General features: G+C 33.4%; 2 protein-coding genes across 3 annotated transcripts; one reads left to right on the forward strand and one right to left on the reverse strand.

Annotated features, from left to right (window-relative positions):
• Positions 1-10,605: 10,605 nt before the first annotated feature.
• LOC120158581 (traB domain-containing protein-like) lies at positions 10,606-13,641 on the reverse strand. Of its 2 annotated transcripts, none has more exons than XM_039169409.1 (7): positions 13,150-13,641; positions 12,220-12,338; positions 12,038-12,126; positions 11,881-11,955; positions 11,674-11,784; positions 11,144-11,239; positions 10,606-10,971 (listed from the first exon to the last, which is right to left on the reverse strand). In XM_039169409.1, exons 1-7 carry the CDS (start codon positions 13,533-13,535, stop codon positions 10,678-10,680), a joined length of 1,170 nt encoding a protein of 389 aa, XP_039025340.1. In that variant the 5' UTR covers positions 13,536-13,641; the 3' UTR covers positions 10,606-10,677. The 2 variants fall into 2 exon arrangements, with proteins under 2 accessions (XP_039025340.1, XP_039025341.1); XM_039169410.1 differs by having other exon boundaries at positions 12,220-12,351; positions 13,150-13,490.
• Positions 13,642-17,377: 3,736 nt separating this feature from the next.
• On the forward strand, positions 17,378-18,049 carry LOC120158546 (pyrroline-5-carboxylate reductase-like). The gene has a single exon (XM_039169364.1). The coding sequence runs from the start codon at positions 17,385-17,387 to the stop codon at positions 17,958-17,960; it is 576 nt and encodes a 191-aa protein (XP_039025295.1). The 5' UTR covers positions 17,378-17,384; the 3' UTR covers positions 17,961-18,049.
• Positions 18,050-22,904: the final 4,855 nt, after the last annotated feature.

Genomic DNA, 22,904 nt, shown 5'->3' on the forward strand with positions numbered 1-22,904 from the left:
TCCGTATAACTTTTGTTTTTCTCAGCTGTTACCTATTTGGAGGCTGGATCATCCCTGGATTAATGATTTTGCAAGCTTTTTTTCACATATAATCTATATAAAAAAAAGTTAAAATAAAGCGGGTTTGAACGTATTTGAAGCCTCATTCACTTTGAAAAAGCATGCATGCGTTTTTGCAAATAAATAAAAAGAGAAAGAACACAAGTATAAAAGATTATTTTAATCAGGCAGATATCAAGTGATTTAATGATGTATTAAGCTGACAAGCTGTTTACAGGTCGGTTCTGTTGATCACTGATTAGCTGTATGGATCTATACTTTAATAACGAATAATGGCATTGTTAATTAATTTTATTGATAATCATGTTAGCAAATGTATGTTGTCAACCGAACTTGAGCCTCATCACAGGTGGACAAAATTATTAAATACTTTTGACCAAAACAAAAAATAAGCTTTGAATAGTAACAGCCAAGTGATCTCAGGCGGTATGAGGTCTCGAGTTCGGGTACCAGAAATGTCAAAGGTGTGAGTGTTTAATGTCAAATGATTGAGAGTTATCTTTGAACATATTTTATCTTGTATTTACCCACATTAATAAAAAAATAAGCATAATATTATTGTGGAAATACTATAATGAAAGAGATAAATTAAGATGGAAAACTTATCTAATTAGAGTAGCATTGTCGCATGCAGTAGGTTGAGAATACATCGTTTTCAGGCAGTCGCAGATAAGATCATAATCATACCCATCAGTGAATAAGAAAATACGCATACAAACAAATATTGAACAATTCTTCGACGAACGTGATTATCTAAATAAACAAAATAGCCTTGGAGAAAAAGAAGAAAGAGAAGTGATGAATGCAATCATCCTCGATGGAGTTATTATTAGGTCATTGATGATGGAACGAACCAATTCAATCAAAGGCAAGGGAGGGTCAAACCTAATCTTTTAACTGTCATGAAAAGTCGCATAATGCAGGTTTCAAGTTGTTTGTGAAAGGGCACAAAACATTTCCTAGAGTCAAAAAGATCATTATTCTCTTTTTAAAAGACATGTATGATAAAATGTACAACGACATCACTTACAAATTTCAGGATCAACTTTTTTCCTGACAAAAAATCTATATCTTTAACATCTCCAAAACGTATCAATATAAAAGCTTATCATAGATATCCAAGTTCAAGGGACCATTGTTACTATTTTTTCAGCGTCGTAGATAAAAAGGATGGAAGAATGATAAAAAAAATTGTAGTTATATCTTTTACTTCTCCAATACGTAACAAAATATAAAAGCTAATCATAGATATCCAAGGTCAAGGGACCACTGTTACTTTTTTTCAGCGTCGCAGATAAAAAGGATGGAAGAATGGTAAAAAATTGTGGTTTAGGGTTAATTTCACGGAGATTCCCTTTAGACATCTATTTTACTCTACAAAATCACATGCTTCAAGTAAACAATGGCCACCTCTTCACCATTCAACAACAATCAGTAAAATCAGGTTATCCTTAACCGTCCAGACAAGTAAATTGGAAAATAAAATTGAATATCCCTACATTTATGGCATTGCAAAGTTTGTTTTCGTTGTCTCTAGCAAGTCATATAATATTGAAAAAATGCCTTGATTCTATCATTATTGAAAAATACCTAGACAAACAGGCTCTATGCTATATAGCGTTAGTTGTTGTAAGATAACATATTTTATACAGTTTAGTATTAACAAAGAAAAATATATTATGGAAAGAACACATAAAGCAAATATAAGAATAAGAAAAAAAAAGAGATGGATATAATCACCTTAGTTTAACCCCCAAAAAAATCTTCAAGTCAATAAAATGTAATGATCAACGTAAGAACAATTAATTAAAAAAACTTTAACTATATATACTCAATTCGATGTAATATTATTATTTTAAAATTTCAAATATTTTCTTTAAATTTGTAATAATATATATATATATATATATATATATATATATATATATATGATTAATGGTCATTTTAGTAAGATAATATATTAAAGGGTAAACTACACTACATACCACCAAATGTTAGGCGTTGTATCGTTTATATAATTGAACTTTTAATTTTGTCATTTATAACATTGAGATTTGATTTTCGTTTCAATAATATCATTGAGTATATAAATCGTCAATAATCGAATAAAAAAATGTCATTTTGGTGAGGTACTTGAGTCGATAGTCGTCAACCACGTCAGCAACAGTCAACAACTTTATCATACCGTTAATAATTTAACGAATTAATAGTATAATTGAAACAAAAACTAAAATTTAATGGTATAATTAACAAAATTAAAAGTTTCACAATATAAATGATACAATACCTAAATTTCAATGATATCCTACGATGTTTACCTATATTAAATATAACGCCTTTCCTAAAACAAAAAAGTTAGACTTTTACCCTCCTTGATTCTAGAGGAAGCCAAATTTGAAGTGCGTGGGCAATGTCAAAGGTTTGGGTGGCCTCTGACCAGCAGATCAAAGTGGCATCATCACAAAGTGACAAGATAGCCGACGGAAATGTCTTACTGTTTCTGTTCGTTAAATAGCATCAAGTAGTAATCCCGATAAAAAAGCATATAATAAACCATTGAAGAGTGGCGTCGATCATGTGGCCGATTTCCTTGCAGAATAGCCGCTATACCTTTTGAAGCCTCTTGGCAACACCCAAAAGGCAAATTATACATCCATGTCATTGGCTTAATCAATAAAAATCAGATTCTTGGTCTATTTTGGGAAACACATTCTTTTTTCTTACTGATTTGTTTTAGGAAACATCCTCATCTTCAAGTCAAAAAAAAAAAGCAAGCCAGCAAGCCAGCAATCCTTTGCATGGAACTCTATTCTTGTAATTTACTAACTATAACTTTTTTAAGGATTTGCAAATATCATAATTAACAATTTTTTAGTTGAGTTTCAATTTGAACAATTCAAATAATCGTATTAATCGATTTTGAGTATCTTAACGCTCGATTAGAACATTATACTTGATATTTATAATATTTTAGAGTTAATTGCATCCTATATCACTAAACTATGATTTTTGTTTTAAATTTGATCATTAAATTTTTTTAATCTTCAATTTCATCCCTTTATATGTAATTAGTTTCAAACATAGTTTATGTTAAGAATAGATTTGTTATACAAATAACTAACTTCTAACTATTAAAGTAACTACTTGAAACCAATTACACTTATATTGCTCTACACTCTCCCTCAAGTTAAGGGTTGAAATATATCTTTAACCCTAACTTGCACATCAAGTAGTTATGCTAATAAACTCCTAAAACTTTTGTTAGAATAACATCCAATTGTTTCCCAAAAGCTACATGGTCTCCCTTAATCAACTCATTTGAATTTTTCTTGAACAAAATATCAATCAATCTCAATATGCTTAGTCCTTTCATGAAATACAAGATTTGCTGCTATATGAAAAGTTACTTTACTGTCACTGAGAAACTTAACTTTATTTACTCCTTTTATTCCCATATTTTCTAGTAAACCTATCAAGCAGACAATTTTACTATTGTATCTGTCATGCTTCTATATTTAGCTTCAACTAATGAATGAGTAATTGTATTCTTCTTTTTTGGTTTCAAAATATCATAGTCTCCTAGTTTAATACAAAATCATGTAACCAACCTTCTTACTACTAGACATGTGGCGCAATCTAAGTTACAAAAAGTAGTGAGTTGTAAATCCTTTGCTGCTTTGAACAACAACCCTTACCTTAGAGCTCTTTCAAATACCTCACCACCTTCAATGTTGCTTCTAAATGTGAAGTTTTTGATTGCTTCAAAAATTGACTCAATTGTTGCAAAAACAAAGGTAATGTTAGGCCTTAAATGTGTCAAATAAATTAGCCTTCTAATCAATCTTTGATAAATAGTCTTGTTTTCAAGCACATGATCATCAGCTACTTGTTGTAGCTCTTCATCATACTCAACTTTTGTGAAACTAAAATTTTATTCTAGTGGAGTTACAACAAGTTTAGCTCCCTCTAAATTAGTTTCCTCAATAAGCTCCATAACATATTTATTTTGATTCAACAAAATCCTTTTTTTGATCTCAAAACTTCAAATCCAAGAAAGTATTTCAACTCTCCAAGATATTTTGTTTTGAAGTTCTGGTTCAAATTGTATTTAACCTACTGATCATGTCTTCATTGTTCCCGAGTGATCAGTAAACCATCTCCATAGACAAACTGTTGTGAAATACGACTATCGGATAGAGAAAAATCGCAACTGATAATTTGGGAAAATAAAAATGAAGGTAAAGAGGACACAAATTTTACGTGAAAAACCCATAAATAATATAGGGTAAAAACCACGGGTAAAGATAGAAGAATTTCACTATGAGAAAATAGAAATTACAACTTCTCTCGATCTAACAAGGAGAAAACAATGACAATTCTTTCTTAATAAAAAGGAGAAAACAACTCTCAAGAAAACTCTCTAAATTCTCTAGTATTTGGAGAAAGCTAGAATGATTTGGGATGGTTTTGAAGCTAAATGGATTAGGGTATTTATAGTTGAAGCTTAAGAACTAATCTTGAAATTACTCTAAAGTACAAAGACTAAATTAGCAATTTTCCTATTCCACTTTTTCAACCAAAAATCAGCTGCCAATCTTGAAAATCTAATTTGCAGCAAAATTGGACCATTGTAAGCTGAAAATTTTGACCTTTCAACAATCTCTCACTTGAAGATTTGATTGGAACAATCATATCTTCACACCATTCTTTCTACCTTGTACCTTCATGTTGCTTTCGTCTCTGACAGACCACAAGAGGATCGATACCAAGTAAATTTATCACCATTGATCGCCTTCGTCATGGAATCTGTTATGTTGTCTTTGGTATGGATTTTATGCATATCCATCGTCCCTTCTTCCACCTTTTCACGAATGAAGTGGTACTAAACTCGTATGTGTTTTATTCTTAAATGAAATGCTGAATTCCTTGCTAGATGCAAGGCGCTTTGATTGTCACAAAACATAGAGACATACTCTTGATTGTGCCCAAGCTCCTTCAATAGCATCTTCAACCAAATTGTTTCTTTACTAGCTTGTATAGCTGCTACATATTCTGCTTCTATTGTTTACATAGACACAACTGACTATAATTTTAAAACCCAACTTACAGCTCTGCCAGCAACTTTGAACATATATCCTGTAGTAGATTTGCTTTTATCCAAATCCCCTGCATAGTCAGAATCAACATACCCATTGATAAGTAAATTTGATCCTCCGTAATATAATGCAATATTTTAGGCCCCTTTGATGTATCTCAAGATCCTCTTTACTATATTCCAATGCTCTTTTCCTGGATTCGCCATGTATCGACTAACCACTCCCACTGCTTGTGCAATGTCTGGTTTTGTGCATATCATAGCGAACATTAAACTTCCCACTGTCGATGCATACGATACTCGAGACATCTCCATCCTCTCTTCTTCACTGTTATGACTCATACTGGAGGATAATTTGAAGTTAATAGGAAGAGATTAGAAATTGTCTTACAATCTAGCATATTGAATCGTGACAAGATCTTCTTCAAGTAATTCTTTTGTGAAAACCAAATCTCCCTATTACTTCTGTCTCGATGAATTTGCATCCCTAAAATCTTGTTTGCTGATCCCAAGTCATTCATTTTAATTTTCCTAGCCAGTTGTGCATTTAATTCTTCAATATGATCTTTTTTGGGTCCTGAAGCCAACATGTCATCCACATACAACAACAATATAACAAAATCGCTATCACCAAACCTCTTGAAATAAACACAAGGGTCTGCATTAAGTCTGTTGTATCCAATGCACATAATGAATGAATCAAATCTCTTATACCAACACCTCGGTGCCTGCTTTAGACTGTACAGAGATTTGTTCAACCTACAAACCAAGTTCTTCTTTTCTTTTTCTTCAAAACTTTCAGGCTGGAGCATGTAAATCTCTTCTTCAAGATTTCCATGAAGAAAAGTTGTTTTAATATCTAACTGTTCTAGATATAAGTTCAATGTAACACACATTGCCAAGATTACTCAAATTGTTGTTAGTCGAACCATAGGAGAAAAGATTTCACTGAAATCAATACATTCTTTTTGAGCATATCCTTTAACCACCAGTCTTGCACGATACCTCTCAACTTGATCATTACCATTTCGCTTGATTTTGAAGACCCATTTATTACCAATTGGATTCCTTCCTTGTGGTAGTGGCACAAGGCACAAGGTCCCATTTATTATTTTTATGAAGGGTTTTGATTTCTTCTTACATCGCCATCATCCACAGTGAAGCATCTGAGCTGTTTATTACCTCCTGAAATGTTGATGGCTTACTGTCCTCTGTTAAAAGGAATTATGCAATATTTCCTTCTATAACATAATATGAGTGACAATTGGGACGTCTTTTCACACGATTTAATTGACGAGTTGTTGGAGTTTCAGAACTCTCTGGTTCTTGTTCATCATGTGCTGATTCTGCTTCAGAATGATCTCCTTGTTCAAAATCCTTTTCCACATGTATCTGTGTAGGCTTTGACTTTTCAGCGCTATCATCGTCTTCTTTTCTTTGTAGTTTATATTCTACAAAGATAACATCCCTACTGATGATCACTTTGCGGGAATTGGGATCCCACAAGCGATACCCCTTTACACCATCAGCATACTCCAAGAATTTATATTTCTTGGATTTTGGATCTAGCTTTGAAATTTCTTGAGAGTTGTACATCACGCACACAATACTTCCAAATAAGTGGAGGTTTAAATAATCAGCTGGTTTATCAATCCATATTTTTATTGGTGTCTTCAGCTCTATTGTAGTTGATGGAGCTCGATTCACCAAATAACAGGTGGTATTGACTACTTCTGCCCAAAATGATTTTTCTAGGTCTGTAGGCCTCAACATGGCACTTGTTCTTTCTAACAAGGTCCTATTCATCCGCTCTTCCACTCCATTTTGTTTCGCCACTGTGAACTGTCTTTTTATGCCTTATATCCTACAAAAGTCATCAAATTATTCACTTGTGTATTCTCCTCCATTATCTATTCTGAAACACTTGATCTTATTTCCATAATCAAGTTCCACCCGCGCTTTAAAGTTTTTGAAAGTTGAAAACACATTTGATTTCTTCTTAATAGGGTATACCCAACATTTCCTAAAGTAGTCATCAATAAATGAGACAAAGTATTTTACTCTACCTAGGGATGTAACTGGTGCTTGTCATACGTCAGAATGAACCAATTCTAGAACACTTTTGCCTCTAGAATTTGACATGTTGAATTTCAACCGATGTTGCTTACTTGTTATGTAATGCTCACACAAAGTAAATGATACCATTGTTAAGCCTGGAAGTAGCTTTTTCTCCACAAGGACTTTCATTCCTTGTTCTGACATGTGTCCAAGTTTCTAATGCCATAACATTGCAGGATCTGAACTACATGAGGCAACAGAGGATTATACTTCTAGCAAAGTCTCTCCCTTCAGTATGTACAAGTTTGCTGTTATCTTTTCACCTTTCATCACCACAAGCGCTCCACGGAACACCTTCATGATTCTTTTACGTGTTTCAATCTTGCTTGCATTATTATCCAATAATCCAAAGGATAATAAATTTTTCTTCAGGTCTTTCACTTGTCGCACATCTCGAACAATTTTAATTATTCCATCATACATCTTCAATTTGATGGTTTCAACGCCAATGATCTCTAAGGCATGATCATTGCAACTATACACAGATCCTCCTGAGATAGGTTCATAATGATGGAACCATTCTCTTCTTGAGGTCATGTGATATGTTGCTCCCGAATCAATGAGTCATATATTGCAAATCTTTTTCTGCCTTCCATGGTGGTTGACGTTTCACAACATAGAGCATCTCCATCATCTGAAGTGTTTGTGATATTGCCTTGTCGATTGGAGTTTTTACCTAGACTCCAACAATCCTTCTTCAAGTGACCCATCTTTCCAGTTTGTATCACTTTAAATTCTTTTTGCTTCTCGACTTTAATCTACCATGTTTGTGTCTGCTACTTTAGCCACGTTCTGTTGATCTCCCTCTCATCGTTGTCAACGCTTCTGCTTGTTGCAGATTTACTTGTCTGCCTTCCTTGTTCTTGCGCCGATTTTTTTCTTGTATAACAATAGTTGGTACGTCATCGAAAACTAGACTGGTGACATTACAGTTTGTCAAGTTGATGATGAGTTGATCATACGAATTCGGTAGACATTGAAGTAGAAGTTCAACATGTTCTTGTTCTCCTATTGTACATCTTAAGGATGTAAGCTGAGAAAATAAAGTGTTCAGTGTGTTTAAGTGCTCTGTCACTGAAGTAGATTCTGGCATCCAGAGAGTGTACAATTTCCTCTTAAGAAAAATTTTATTGTGCAACGATGTGGCCTCATACAATTTGGTGAGATGATCCTATATCTCCTTAGTTATCTTCTTCTCCTCGATGCTTTACAATACTTCATATACTAATGCTAGATGAAAGTTTACCATATGATTCTCATCCATTTTGATCCATTTGTTGTCATCTGTGAAATCTATTGCCTTTCACTGATAGCCACTAGACAACCGTCTTTCCTCAGGATGACCTTCATCTTCAATTTCCACAATGAGAAATTTCTCCCATTGAACTTTTCAATATCAAATTTATTTTTCATAGCTTTTATTACGGATAGCTCCCACTATTTCACTATCGTGAATAGTTCTCTGGAACCTTCAAAGAATGTGTAATAACTTCTTACTTTCTTATGTTGGAGGATCCACCTTTTAGTGCACAATGACAATAAGTAGATATTACACACTCAAATCTGACTCTGTGCCAATTGTTGCGGAATACGACTATCGGATAGAGCAAAATCGCAATTGATAATTTGAGAAAATAAAGATAAAGGTAAAGAAAACACAAATTTTACATGGAAAACCCCTAAATAATATAGGGTAAAGACCACGGGAAAAGATAGAAGAATTTCATTATGAGAAAATAGGAATTACAACTTCTCTAGATCTAACAAGGAGAAAACAATGACAATTCTATCTTGATAAAAAGGAGAAAACAACTCTCAAGAAAACTCTCTAAATTCTTTAGTATTGGGAGAAAGCTAGAATGATTTGGGATAGTTTTGAAGTTAAATGGGTTATGGTATTTATAGTTGAAGCTTAAGGACTAATCTTGTAAATACCCTAAAGTACATGAACTAAATTAGCAATTTTCCCAATCCATTTTTTCAACAAAAAATCAGCTGCCAATCTTGAAAATCTAATTTGTAGTAAAATTGGATATAAGAATAATTTTCCCATTCCAGTTTTGAGGATGAAAATGAAATGTTTAAAAGTTTGAAGATTAATTTAAAGAATAATCATATTTTGATACATTTAAAATTTTAAGAACTAATTTAATGTAAGAGTCACATAATCCAATCGCTTGAGACAAATTAAATAGCACCAACTTGATAACTCTATGAAAAATATTTGAAGCCTTATTCGTTTTATCGAATCCTATACTTCATGGAGTCTCGAGCAATCCCCCAATCGAGCTCATACCTTTAGATTCTCTTTGATCATTTTTATTTATTTTTTCTCTCTTTCTTTCAAGATGTATTCTTAACCTTTTATATATGGGGGAGACGACTGAATTTTGGTGGCTATAAGATAGGGAGAGATAAGGTAATAAAGAAGTTATGAATGCCAATAATAGAGGGTTTGAGTTGGTTGGGTCGAGTTAATGTTTTTAGGGTTTATGTTTGAAATTTCATTTAGACTAGGGTTTTAGATTTTAGGTTACCTGAATTTGAATTTGAATTTGATAGCTCGATGAACTATAATGTGGTACTGGATTTGTATATGTATATTATCAAAATACGAATATAATAATATTCTAATATAACTGAACATATTATTATATTATTAAAAATAATATTATGTAAAAATATTTTTATTAAATTATTAAATATTATTAATAAATATATTTTAACAATTAGTTTTTATTAAAATAATAATAAACTATTATATTACTATTAAATATATAAAATAAATCTATTTTTAAAAAGTAATAAATATTATTAATTATATTAATATTGTTATATATTATTAAATAAAAATCTAATATTATATATTTTTAATAATATAAGTGAGTATATATTATTATAATATTAAAAAAAAGATATTATTAAATTATTAATAAATATATTTTAAATATTTTAATAATTAATATTTTAATTAAAATAATGCTAAATTAAATATTAAATACATAAAAAATATTATTTTGTATATTTATGCTTTGAAGTGAAAACTTCAAAAAATATTTTATGAAAATTGAAAAATACTTTATAGAAAAATACAAAAGAATTAGAAAAATGAATTACATTGAGAAAAACATCTTATTCCAATCAAAGATCGGAAAATAAGAAAAATATTTTCCAAAAAATTAGTTGTATCTATCAAACACACTTATAATTGATTTGTCTCCGATATCAACATTAAAAATCAAATTCAAGCATGAATTAAATCAACTCGATAATAAAGAAATTGTTGTTATTCATTCTTTATATTATTATTTCCAACCACTTATTGAATTACAAGATAATACAATAATTGGTATGATAGACGAACTAATCGAGTCCTAAACCTAATGCAGAACCCATCAGATAGTTTAAGAGAGAGAAAAAAAATTGGTATGCCATAATGATCCAGCTTGTATCTGTTGGTATAATGCCCACAACAGGATGCCAATCAAGGTGTCTCTAACCAAGCTTTTGAAAAGATCCTGAACCCACCCAGACTCTGCTTCAGATGGAGTCTTCCCTGCAAGGTCTCTGAACCTCAGGTCCCCTTGGTCCGACACTAACGCATATATAACACCATTCATGTGCCCCTTTCCGATCACGCCCACCACCGTCTTACACTTGTTAACAGCTTTGCTCCGTTTTAGAGACCATGCAAGGTACTGAAATGCCAACACCAATCATATTCGTATTCATTTCCCATATTGCAAATTTAGGCACTATATGTTACTCGAATTCGAAGAGCAGTGTCATATAAGAATTAGTGTTTTATCCATTTTTCTCTTTCAATCACTGATCGAAGGTGTTTTATATGTAGAAATTAAGAATACTTACTGTGTCTCGCTCATGTACAAGAGGTTGGAGAAGTGATGGATATGAGAAGCTTAACCGCTCGTAAAGCTGAAAGGTGTCGTCTCCGTTGCTTTGTTCCTGCAACACAATTGGTAGATAAAATACTTAAGACTGTATAAACTAACAGAGAGAGTTCGCATATGTATCTTGTCTTGCTCCTTCCCATTTTGACCCTAAATGGCTTATGCCTCATGGTCCATAATTATAACCAAGTTTTGCTACTCTATAACAACATGAACTTGATGTCTATAAATCTTACAAATGAAAATGAAATATTACATTTTTATCACCATTTCAGTCACCACTTTTGCTCCTTTCTATAACTGCATATTTTGGTTGCCCTTCACTACTCTGTACATTACTATCTACTACAATTTCAATCACCATTCCCAGTATGACTTAAAGTTCATAAGTTGATCTTACAAACATAATTGGTATTTATGTGTAATGAAATTCGATAGCGAAACCAGAAGCAAAATCCATAAGAAGATATAAATATATAAATGTAAAACCTTGAGATCATTCCCGGATATATCAGATAATGGTGCTGTTATCCCTCGAATGACTGAGAGCACTAGATTAACTTTCTCACTCCAGTTGAGAGACTTCCATGCCCTTTCAAGCTGCCAAAACATAATGGAAGAAAATAAGTTTGATTTTATGCATCAAAAAATATATGGATTTCTGGATGTCATACCAAGGATGTAAAATGTGCATACCGTTATCTCAATTGGACGATCCCCCAAGACTATCTGAGCACCAACTTCTTCAGATGCTTTTCGAGCTGCTCGGAACTGTTGAATCAATGAGAATTATAAATTTTCTTTTGGAGAAAAGAAGAAAATCTGTTGATTAATTTATTTGGAACTCGACAACCTCATCTCCAAAAGGACGGTTGAGATCAGATGATAATTTTGACGAGAAAAGTGCCAAAAGTAGACGCAATGCTAGAGCAGTTTGGCCCCCTGCAATTTACAAGAGCAAAAAAAAGGGAAAACAGTGAGCCATTTATCTAGCACACACAGAGATGAGCAGAGAAGACATTAAAGCTTGCTTACCCAAGTTTATGCTACGACCAACAGCACCAAAAAACCCAGTCCCACTCAAAGAAAACATATTTGATCTTAATTGTTGTTCCCCATTGTCAACATCACTGGACATGTACATGATCCCAGCTCTGAAAATGAACTCTGCAATAATTAACATTAAGATATGGAGTGATGATTTGCTGATATCCTATTTCTTTTGTTCTGTAATCCATCAGGGTGTGCCTGACTCATTCCTGGGTAAAATCCCTTTGGTTCGTAGAAGTAGAATTTTCAATTTGAAGAAAGCCCTTCAAATGTTTCACCAATCTTCTAGGAAAGATTCACAAAGGTTTATCCAATTTATCTATTGTTATACATCTCCATGATCTTTGGAAATCTCCAAATCTCAGTTAAAATAAATTTGCTGAAACTGTCAGCTCTCCACCTGTCAAAGTATTCAGATATGCCTCTATTCACCAGAGTCTCCGATTAGTCTATATCCTCAAATATAGGCTTCTAGTCAACTATCGTGCATAGACAAGACATCTTACTGATGCGTGATACATCAAAACAAAATCTAAAATTTAACTAGCTCGTTAGTATAAAATAGCCATAAGGTCAACATACACTAAAATCCATTATAAAAACACCATTAAAACGTCTTCATTCTCTTCCCTATAATCACCTACCTCAAATAGAGAAACACCAATCAACGATAATTTCCTCACTACAGTTCCATTCTCAAACGAGAAAACCGTCAATATTTGTTCTTATCAACCCGTATCGATAGGTATATTTAACTAATCATGCATGTTCAACGAATTCAACGAGAAATAAGATACAAGAGCATTTGAATCGATCCCTGGTAGTTTCGATCTTCCACATTCGTAGGAGATGAGATTGAAAACTCAAAGTTGAAACAAAAAACGTAAAAAAAAAAAGAACAATTCCAAAACTCGCCTGCTTCTGCAGAGTTCGACCACCACATTGTCAGGCCTGACAGCCCTAACAACACGGTCGACGTCAGTGGCTGATTCGGGCGAAATATGAGTTGTACCCACCAGCCATATCGCCTCTGGTTCAACAAAGTCGGTCCTCCAGGCAGGAACGGGACCGAATTGCCGCTTCTCAACCAACACCAATGCCCCATTCTCCGCCAAGTCCGCCAACTGAGGATGAGTTTGCCCGATTCTGGCAGTGGATTCTGCTAAAATATCAGCTCTGAAATCGAAGTCTGGTGGTGGCGGTTTGATGGAGAACTTGAAGGGTTTAACATGATTTTTGGAGAGGAGGAATTTTGGGTTTGCAGAGAATATTGGGAAACTTGATTTAAGAAGAGCGTCCATGGAGTAAAATAAATGGATGCAAGAAGCAAAGTTCGCTTCAGACTTTAAAGATCGAAAGCTAGATAGTTGAGGTTTGTGTTCCAGGTTTGGATAAGAAGATTAACTATTAACGACTACACATTCTTTTTCTTCTCTTTCTTTTCGAGATTAAGACACGTAAGCTTCATAGGAATATCACGAGTTTTGGACATAGAAAACTCAAATGTAATAATAGCAGACAAAGGAAAGAATTCATCATCAATTGATCGCAAGATTGTGTTTATATAAAACTAATTTACTGAGAAATTTCTAACAAACTAACTAGCAGTTAACTAACAAAAATAAATTCTAACACTCCCCTTAAATTGGTGGTTGAAAAATGTCTTTAATCGTTTTAAAGACTAGATTACTATGCTGCTGAGACCCCAAAATCTTAATCATAATCTCTGCAAGATGACTCGTGGTTGTCACATGTTCTGTCTGGATAAGTTCGTCTTATATCTTCTTCTTTTTTTAAAGAAAATAACAGTCTATTTCTATATGTTTTGTGCATTCATGATAAATCAGGTTTGCGGCAATTTGTATGATTGTTTTACTGTCTCAACACAACCTAATTGGTTCCATGCTCTACAGTCCTATCTCTTATACCGAACCTTTTAACCACACAATCTCAATTGCTACGACAGTCATACAACTGTACTCATCAGCCCCTACAGATGACCTCGCAATAGTATTTTGCTTCTTGGATTTCCAGGAAATTAAGACATCCCCAAGCTTTATGTAAAAATAACTAATGGACCTCCGTGTCATTGGGCATGGTGCTCAATCTGAAACGCAATACCATTTGATCATTTGTATCAGCTCTAAACTATAACCCCTTACCTCACTTATTGCAGTTTCAGTGTGTGTCTGCTATGGCAGTTGTAACCCCCTAGACCCGATCTAGATTTACGATCGAATCTTGGAGACCAAATTCATATTCAGATTTACAAAAACAATGAAACTTTCAAATTCAAGACATGCATCGTCAGAAATTCACCATAAATCCAAGTTCAAAAGCATTAGTTTGTAATAAAATCAAATAAACGAATTCTAACGTCGGAAACGTACAAAACATTAAATCTCAAAGTCCAATAAAAGTATACATATAAAATCAACAGAAAACAAATAACATAAAATCTTAAAACAAAACGTACATACAATGTCCAAAGGTAAACAACTACTAACGATCCTCCAAGAACCGGTCGTAGTCCTAAATATCTAAGTAATCTGAAAGGACAGAAACTAGAAAGTGAGATGTAAAGCCCAGTGTGTTCTCTAAAGAAAAGCAAATACTGAAGTATATCCATAACAATACAAATAAAATGTAACAATAAATCAAAATGCAACATCAATAGTACACTACTTTACCTTTCACCACGGATAAAGAAAATAGGGTTGTTCCCTCTGAAGAGGATTCTAATCAAAAACAGAAATCAGAATGAGGATTTAACCATCAAATGAGGATCCCAAGAGGAAACAAAATAGGGATATAATCCCATGCAGAAACAGAACGATGAATTAATCCTATGCAGATGTCAGAATGGGGAATTAATCCCTTGTAGATGTCAGAACGGGGAATTAATCCCATGCAATGTCAGAACAGGGAATTAATCTCATGCAGAATCGAAAATGCGTCAATGAGCAAATCACAAATGATGATGCATTATTCAGAATAATAAATGTGACAGATAATTGTAATCAAATCTCAAACATGCTTTAGGTAGTAATATTTAACATAATAACATAACAAATCAAAGAATTGAACAGGTAAAGAAGATACATTAGGCTTTACAACTCACTTTCTAGTTTCCTTCCTTTCAGAATACTCATACATTTAGGATTACGGCCAGTACATGGAGGATGGTTTGTAGTCGTTTACCTTTGGACATCGTATGAATATTTTGTTTTCAGACTTTATGTTATTTATTTTCTGTTGATTTTATAAATATACTTTTATGAGACTTTGGGATTTTATGTTTTATATCTTTTCGACGTTAGAATTCGTTTATTTGATTTTATTACGACCAATGCTTTTGAACTTGGATATATAGTGAATTACTGACGATGCATGTCTTTAATTTGAAAGTTTCATTATTTTTGTAAATCTGAATATGAATGTGGTCTCCAAGATTCATTCGTCATGTCCAGGCTAGATCTAGGGGGTCACATTTAATGGTATCACACCTAGGTTTAATTCTCATACTATGTTACCTGTCAAATTTTATATTGTTCTATAAAATAATTTTTACATGCATAAAAAATTTTGGGTATGGGAAATATTTTCTAAAATCCTCCTTGACTATAAATTTTTACTAAATGATTTAAAATTTGTCTACTTTCAAGTTTACACATTCAGTTTTAATACTCCAATAACATATATGACTATAGCTTATGTGTACTCTTTTATTTCAGACTCTATCTTAGTATGCCACCCCGTAAGAGTACACGCCGTCTTGTAGCACCTAGTAGATATGGTAGCGCTCGAAACAGTGGAGGCCAAGAGACTAATTCTGATAGAGGTCCTCCAGTTCTTGAGGTCAAGTAGTCTGATGAACGTACTAGAGCATCTGATTCTTCTGAGCCGATTGGATGTATATGAGCGTTTGATTCTTCTGATCTGACCAAGCATTCTGAGCGTACTGAGCATACACTTATCACTAGAAGAAAATCTGTTGATGATTTAAAGGATGATGTTGTAGGTCGAGCAGTGTTACGTTTACTTCATAGATCTGTTGGGGTTCAGCCAGAGGACAATGCCACTATTATATGGTCGACGATGTTGTGTAACAGGCAGAGTATTTTATAGGGCTTTCTGGAGTATCCCCTTTTTTGGGGAGTACTGGATTGAGGATATTGAGCGTCTTCTGGATGAGATGGATTATATGGTTGAATGAAGACTTCAAACTATTGTTTCATTGATGAAATATGATGCCCTAAATTGTTGAAATTTAGTGGAAATGACTACTTCGAGGGATCAATTGACTTATGAGTTCTTTCAAAGTCTTTTTTAGAGCCAATTTGTGGGAAGTCGTAATCTAAAATAGATGAATCAAGAGTTTATGGATCTGAAACAGGGTGATATGAAAATCCAAGTTTATGAGTTAGAGTTTCTACGCCTCAGTAGGTATGCTACTGGACTTATCACTAATGAGGAAGACAAGTGTCTACTATTTGAGAAAGGTCTGCATGTTGGGATCCGTAGTAGGATTGATGCCCTTCATGAGAGGGAAATTGTTAAGCTCGTGGACTAATCTAAGACTATTGAGGAGATAGAAGATCTCAGTAAAGAGCATTACAATTGGAAAAGAAAGTAATCAGGTTATGAGGGTCCTTCTGGTTATTCTGCTCATCCTGGAAAATGCTTGAAAGATGATTCAACGTGGTTTAATTCTAGGTATATACATGTTACTTATTTTGGCTGGTCTGAGAGTAGGGGTGTTTATTCTACACTACGAGTTGTTCCTACTTGTACTTTATGTAGTAGGCATCATGATGGAGAGTGATTCAATAAGTTAGGAGCATGTTTCAAGTGTGGGTCCACTGAGCATTTTCTAAGAGATTTCCCACAGCCTGCTCTAACTTATCAGGCTTCAGCTCGTTCTCAGGGATCATCTCAGACTTTGAGAAGTCGTAGTCAGAGCCAACCTACCGCGTCTAGTCATGCACCGGGTTATTTAGGTAGGCGCGATTTGCCCCGATTAGAGGTTCTATAAGGTCTAATTCTAAATAGCCTACTCTTGTCCGCTGTATTTTAGGAAAGCCAGTACCACTATTTCTCCAACTACTAGCAAGCCATGATACCCAAGCAACGCCGCCGCCGCCGAAGACATGGAGGCAGTGCCTATACACACCGAAAGCTTCAAGCTTGGCTTCGTCGGAGCCGGCAAATTGGCTGAGAGCATTGCCAGAGGAGTGGTGCAATCTGGTCTTTTGCCTCCTCAGCGTATTTCCACAGCAATTCACTCAAATCCCGACCGTGGTCTTGGCTTCCAATCACTCGGCATCCATGTTTATAGTTACAACAACGACGTTGTGAATGCTAGTGATGTGATCATTTTTTCAGTGAAGCCCCAAGTAGTTAAAAATGTGGTCTTGCAGCTGAGGCCGTTACTTTCGAAGAAAAAGCTTTTGGTTTCCATTGCTGCTGGAATAAAACAGAAGGATCTGCAGGAATGGGCTGGCCAAGGCCGATTTATCCGGGTGATTCCTAACACACCATCTGCTGTTGGTATGGCAGCATCAGTTATGAGCTTGGGAGAATCTGCAACAGAACAGGATGGGAAATTAGTTGAGAAATTATTTGGATCAGTTGGCAAGATATGGAAAGCTGATGAGAAACTGTTTGATGCTGTCACTGGAACAGATGATTGCTGGACAATCATTTTATATAAGCATGCTAATTAAGTGTTGTTTTAAAAGCTTGAACTCGATTCGAGATAAAGTTGAATTTAGGTATGATGATGGATAATGCAGGTTTAGATATTTGTAGGTATCAGAACTATTTTAATGTAGATTTCGATATTGAAGGTTTGAATGAAAGAGTTTACGGATTACATTGCATGCCGTAATGTATCACTAAATAGCCTACTCTTATCTATGCTACAAGACGTCGCGAGGATTAGGATGAGCCTGATGTCATTATAAGTACTTTTACCATCATTTAGTTCATTATTTTTCTTTGCTTGATGGCGGGTCTAACCATTCAAATATTACGAGTATTGTAGCTCATAACCTTGATAGTTTTATTGAGCCGACTACCTGTCTTGTTATTATTTAGTCTTCGGCGGGTTAATCCATAGTGGTTGGTAAAATCTACTATAATTGTCCTCTTGAGCTCTGTGGAGAGACCCTTCCAAAAACCTTATGGAACTTTCCCTGGATGATTTTAATCTTATTATTAGTACTGACTAGTTGAAAGAACATCGGGTCAATCTGAACTATGAATGCAAGAGAACAATTTTGAAGACTTCTGATGATAAGGAAATTATTTTGATTGGTTATTGTCGGGGTTATCTATCTAATGTCATCTCATCTTTGACAATTGAGAAAATGATATGGAAGGGTTCCATAGCATACCTTGCTTAATTTTTGATTCGAGGAAGTCTACTTTTGGATTTGAACAAACCCGTACCATGAGAAACTTTCCGGAGGTATTTTTATAAGATTTTACTAGGTGTGCCACCTGAGAGAGAAGTAGAGTTTGGAATTGAACTCTATTTGGGTACCACACCAGTGTCTATGGCTCTTTATCGCATGGAACCTAAGGAGTTGAGGGAACTCAAGGTTCAGTTATATGAGCTATTAGATCGAGGTTTTATTCAACACAATACTTCCCCATGGGGAGCTCCCATGCTCTTTGTTAAAAAGAATGATGGTACTTTGTGTTTTATGCATCGATTACCAAAAGTTGAATAAACTGATGGTTAAGAAAAAATACATGTTACCGCACATCGATGATTTGTTTGATCAGTTATGTGTTGCAACTGTTTTCTCAAAGATTGATTTTCAGTCTGGCTATTATCAATTTAAGGTAAAAGATTATGATGTTTCAAATAAAGGTTTATGTACTCGATATGGGCATTACAAGTTCTTAGTGACTCCATTCAGGTTGACTAATGCCCCTGCTGCTTTTATGGATATGATGAATCAAGTATTTCAACAGTATATGGATCAGTTTGTTGTTGTTTTTATCGATGGTATTTTGATTTACTCGAAATCTTAGGATAAACACGATAAGCATTTGAGAGATGTTTTGCAGCCTTTGAAAGAAAATCAACTTTATGTGAAGCTCAATAAGTGTGAATTTTGGCTTATTGAAGTGATGTTCTTGGGTCAAATTATTTCTGCTAAGGTATTTCTATTGATCCGAAAAAGATTGAGGCTATTTTGACTGGAAACAACCCAAGATTGTGGTTGAGGTTTGCAGTTTTCTAAATTTGTAGAAGGATTTTCTCTAATTGTAGCTCTTTTGATGAAACTTCTGAGGAAGAATGTGTCTTTTATATGGGGTGAAGCTCAACAGTCGGGTTTTGAGAAATTGAAATATGTTATGACTTAGGCACCGATTTTGATACAACCCGAGCATGGTAAGGATTATATAATTTACAGCGATGCTTCACATATTTTTTTGGTTCTGTTATGATGTAGGATGGTGCAGTAGTGGCTTATGCGTCTCGACAATTGAAGTTGCATGAGTTGCATAAATTTCATAATTTGACATTCTAAGTTAGAGGATTGCCTTAATTAACTCACCTAGTATAATTAGGTTCATAAATAGTTGTTTGATTGTAATTGATTTTTTTTTAAAATCAAGGCAATGTTCATTTATTAGGGAGTTAATATTGTATCCTCTTCATAAATGCTCGGGGATGACCACTAGTGATTCCTGAAGTAAATCAATTTCCTTTTCAAAACCCTACATCATGATTTCTCAATATTTGAGGCAATGTTTGTTTATTGAGATCAATAATGAAACTTTAATATAAATACCCGAGGGTGGTCCTTATTAGTCTTGGTAAATCAACATCCTCTTCAATATTTGAATACATAGTGAATTTTAAATTAAATAAAACACCAAACTCAAAATTTCCAATTTTGAAAATATAGGATAATCGACAATGTACGGATTTTTGCTTTGTTGTTTCGACTTTTGCTTGGTATTTATTTGTGATTTTCATTCTGTTCTTTCCGATGGCTTGGTGGAGTTTCTATAACCCCTCCGCCAGTGGTGTTTTCCGAACAACCCGGGATGGTGCAGTCCCAATCTCTGATTTATTCAGGTTGTTTTTCTATTGGTGGTTCACCAGAAATTTCGGGATGGTTCAATCTCGAATTGCTTGGCCGAAAATCTCGAGATGGCTCAATCCTGATTTGCTGGCGCGTGGTTTCCTTTGTTGGCGCGTGATTCTCACGTGTCATATTTGGCTCCTGACATCCCTTGACCGTGCGACGCCTTTCCTTAATGCAAAACCCCAACTTAGGCTTATTGGGCTTCCCGGGTTGGCTGGTTGGGTTAGGTTTGCCTACCCGGTTGGGCTTCTCCTTGGACTAGATTAGACTATGGACTTGGACTCTTAATTTGGACATGAAATAAAAATAAAATAAATAAATAAATAAAATAAAAGTAAAAAGAAAGATAAGGGAATGGAAAATAAAATACTAATACCAATAATATGTATGTATATATTATATTTCAAAAATAATATAATATGTTTTCAAAGATTATATATATTATATACGTTTTCAAAAACCACTTTTAAAAAATTATATATATATATATATATATATATATTTCAAAATAATATGTTTTCAAAAACTAATATATATGTTTCAAAAAAACCGTTTTAAAAACTATATTATATGTTTTCAAAAACTATATTATATATGTTTTCGAAAACCATTTTTTAAAAACTATATATTATATGTTTTCAAAAACTATATAATACATGTTTTCAAAAATATCTTTTCAAAAATTATATTATATATTTTCAAAAACTATATATATTATATATTTTTAAAATTATTATATATATATTATCATATATACTATATAATGTAATAAAGACTCTTGAAATCCCGGACGAAAATGGGTGTCTACAAAGACTTTGCAGTTGCTTGCTCACCAAAGACTTCAATGAAAAAGAAACATGTCATGGATAATATATTTTTCCACGATAAACATCTACGCATTGCTATCCTTTGGATTATTATCGGGATTGTGTTTAAAAACGAGATCTATTATTAAGAGTGCGAGTAGGTAATCTAATTATAACGTCTTAAAATCTGGCTTGAAAGTATTGATTAAGTCGAACGTTGAGCCTATTTGATTTTGAAAATCTGAGCTTATATTAGAAGAATGCGAAGCTGAAGGGGTTCAATTGAATGAAATCTAAAATTTTGAGACTTATTTCGAAGAATTCAAAAAATGTGCACCATAATGAATACCAGTGAATCAATCTATGGAGTTCATTTAGAGAATCATGAGATTTTGTAGGGATGTGTTCTATAATTTTTTTCTTCTATTTTTGGGTTAAGCTAAAAAATTAATAAAACAAAATAATACTAAAATTTATATTTCTAATATGGTGTAAATGAACAGAGCATTTGATGAACTATTCGTGAATCGTTTGTATAACATTCACTTATATTCGTTTGTTAAGTGTCAGAACGGTCCTTAAGCTTTTTTAGGGCTATGGCGGGGAGCGATCCAACTTAATCTTGGAAAAGATTGAGTTTTAAAATAAAGAACAAATAAATAGATTTGGAGTTTCCATCGACCTTTGGGTTAGGTAGGTCGAATACCTAAAAATACATTTTAAAATAATTTTAAGAAAAATAATTTTAAAAGATAAAAAAATGATATGCGTTTAACTAGAAATCTATTTTGAAAAAGGGTTTGGAAGTCGATTACGCGTGAGGAAGGATTAACATCCTACAACGCCCAAAATCGGTACCTAAGTGATTATATGTCATCCAAATATTGAAATTGGAAAATTTGAATATATATTTAAATTATGATCCTTTTTTAGAAAAAAAATATAAGAGTTGTTATTTTTCACGAACAATTCTCGAAATACCTTCCTTGTCAGTTGAGGGGGCATTTCCATGGATTCCCCGTACAAAATAATATTACCCAAATTTTTAGATTATATATATATATATTAATTACATTAAAAAAATTCATTCGGATTTAAAATGTATTATTTTGTTCGAACAATTCTTGGAAATGCACTCCTTGTCAGTTAAGGCGGTTTTCTATAAATTCCTCGAGTAAAATAATATTCGAAAATATTACAACTAGCGAGTAATTAACAAATATATAAATGATGAAGATGGTGATTTTAGGGATTAAACTATACAACCAACAAGAAATCAAGCCAACCTTTGCAAATATTATTAAAGTAATCATAAATAAACCAACTTCAATCATTCAGGACTACAATGGAAATTATTAAAGTAAGGCACTCAAATTAAAATATTCCTAAAAAATAAGATAACAAGTGAAATGTGACTAAAATGAAATAAAAATAAAAACGATAGCCAAATCATAATCCATTAGTGACTAAAATGTATAAATTGAAGATATCATATCTAAATTATAATAAAATAATAAACATAACTCAAAAAGTGGCTAAAATAAATAAAAACAAAAACCAGTGACTAAATTCGAGTAAACCACAATAATAATAGAGAATAAATTAAAACAAGCACAAATTAGAGCACAAAATCAATGAAATAAAATAAACAGAGGACTAGTGATCGAATTGGAAAAACACACGTAAAGTAGAGAGACCTGGAAGAAAATAAACCAAAAAGTTAGTGCTGATAAATAAAAAGGTAAAATCACTA

The sequence above is a fragment of the Hibiscus syriacus genome, unplaced genomic scaffold, assembly GCF_006381635.1.
Source record: "Hibiscus syriacus cultivar Baekdansim isolate YM2019G1 unplaced genomic scaffold, ASM638163v2 tig00111330_pilon, whole genome shotgun sequence".
Lineage (NCBI taxonomy): Eukaryota > Viridiplantae > Streptophyta > Magnoliopsida > Malvales > Malvaceae > Hibiscus > Hibiscus syriacus.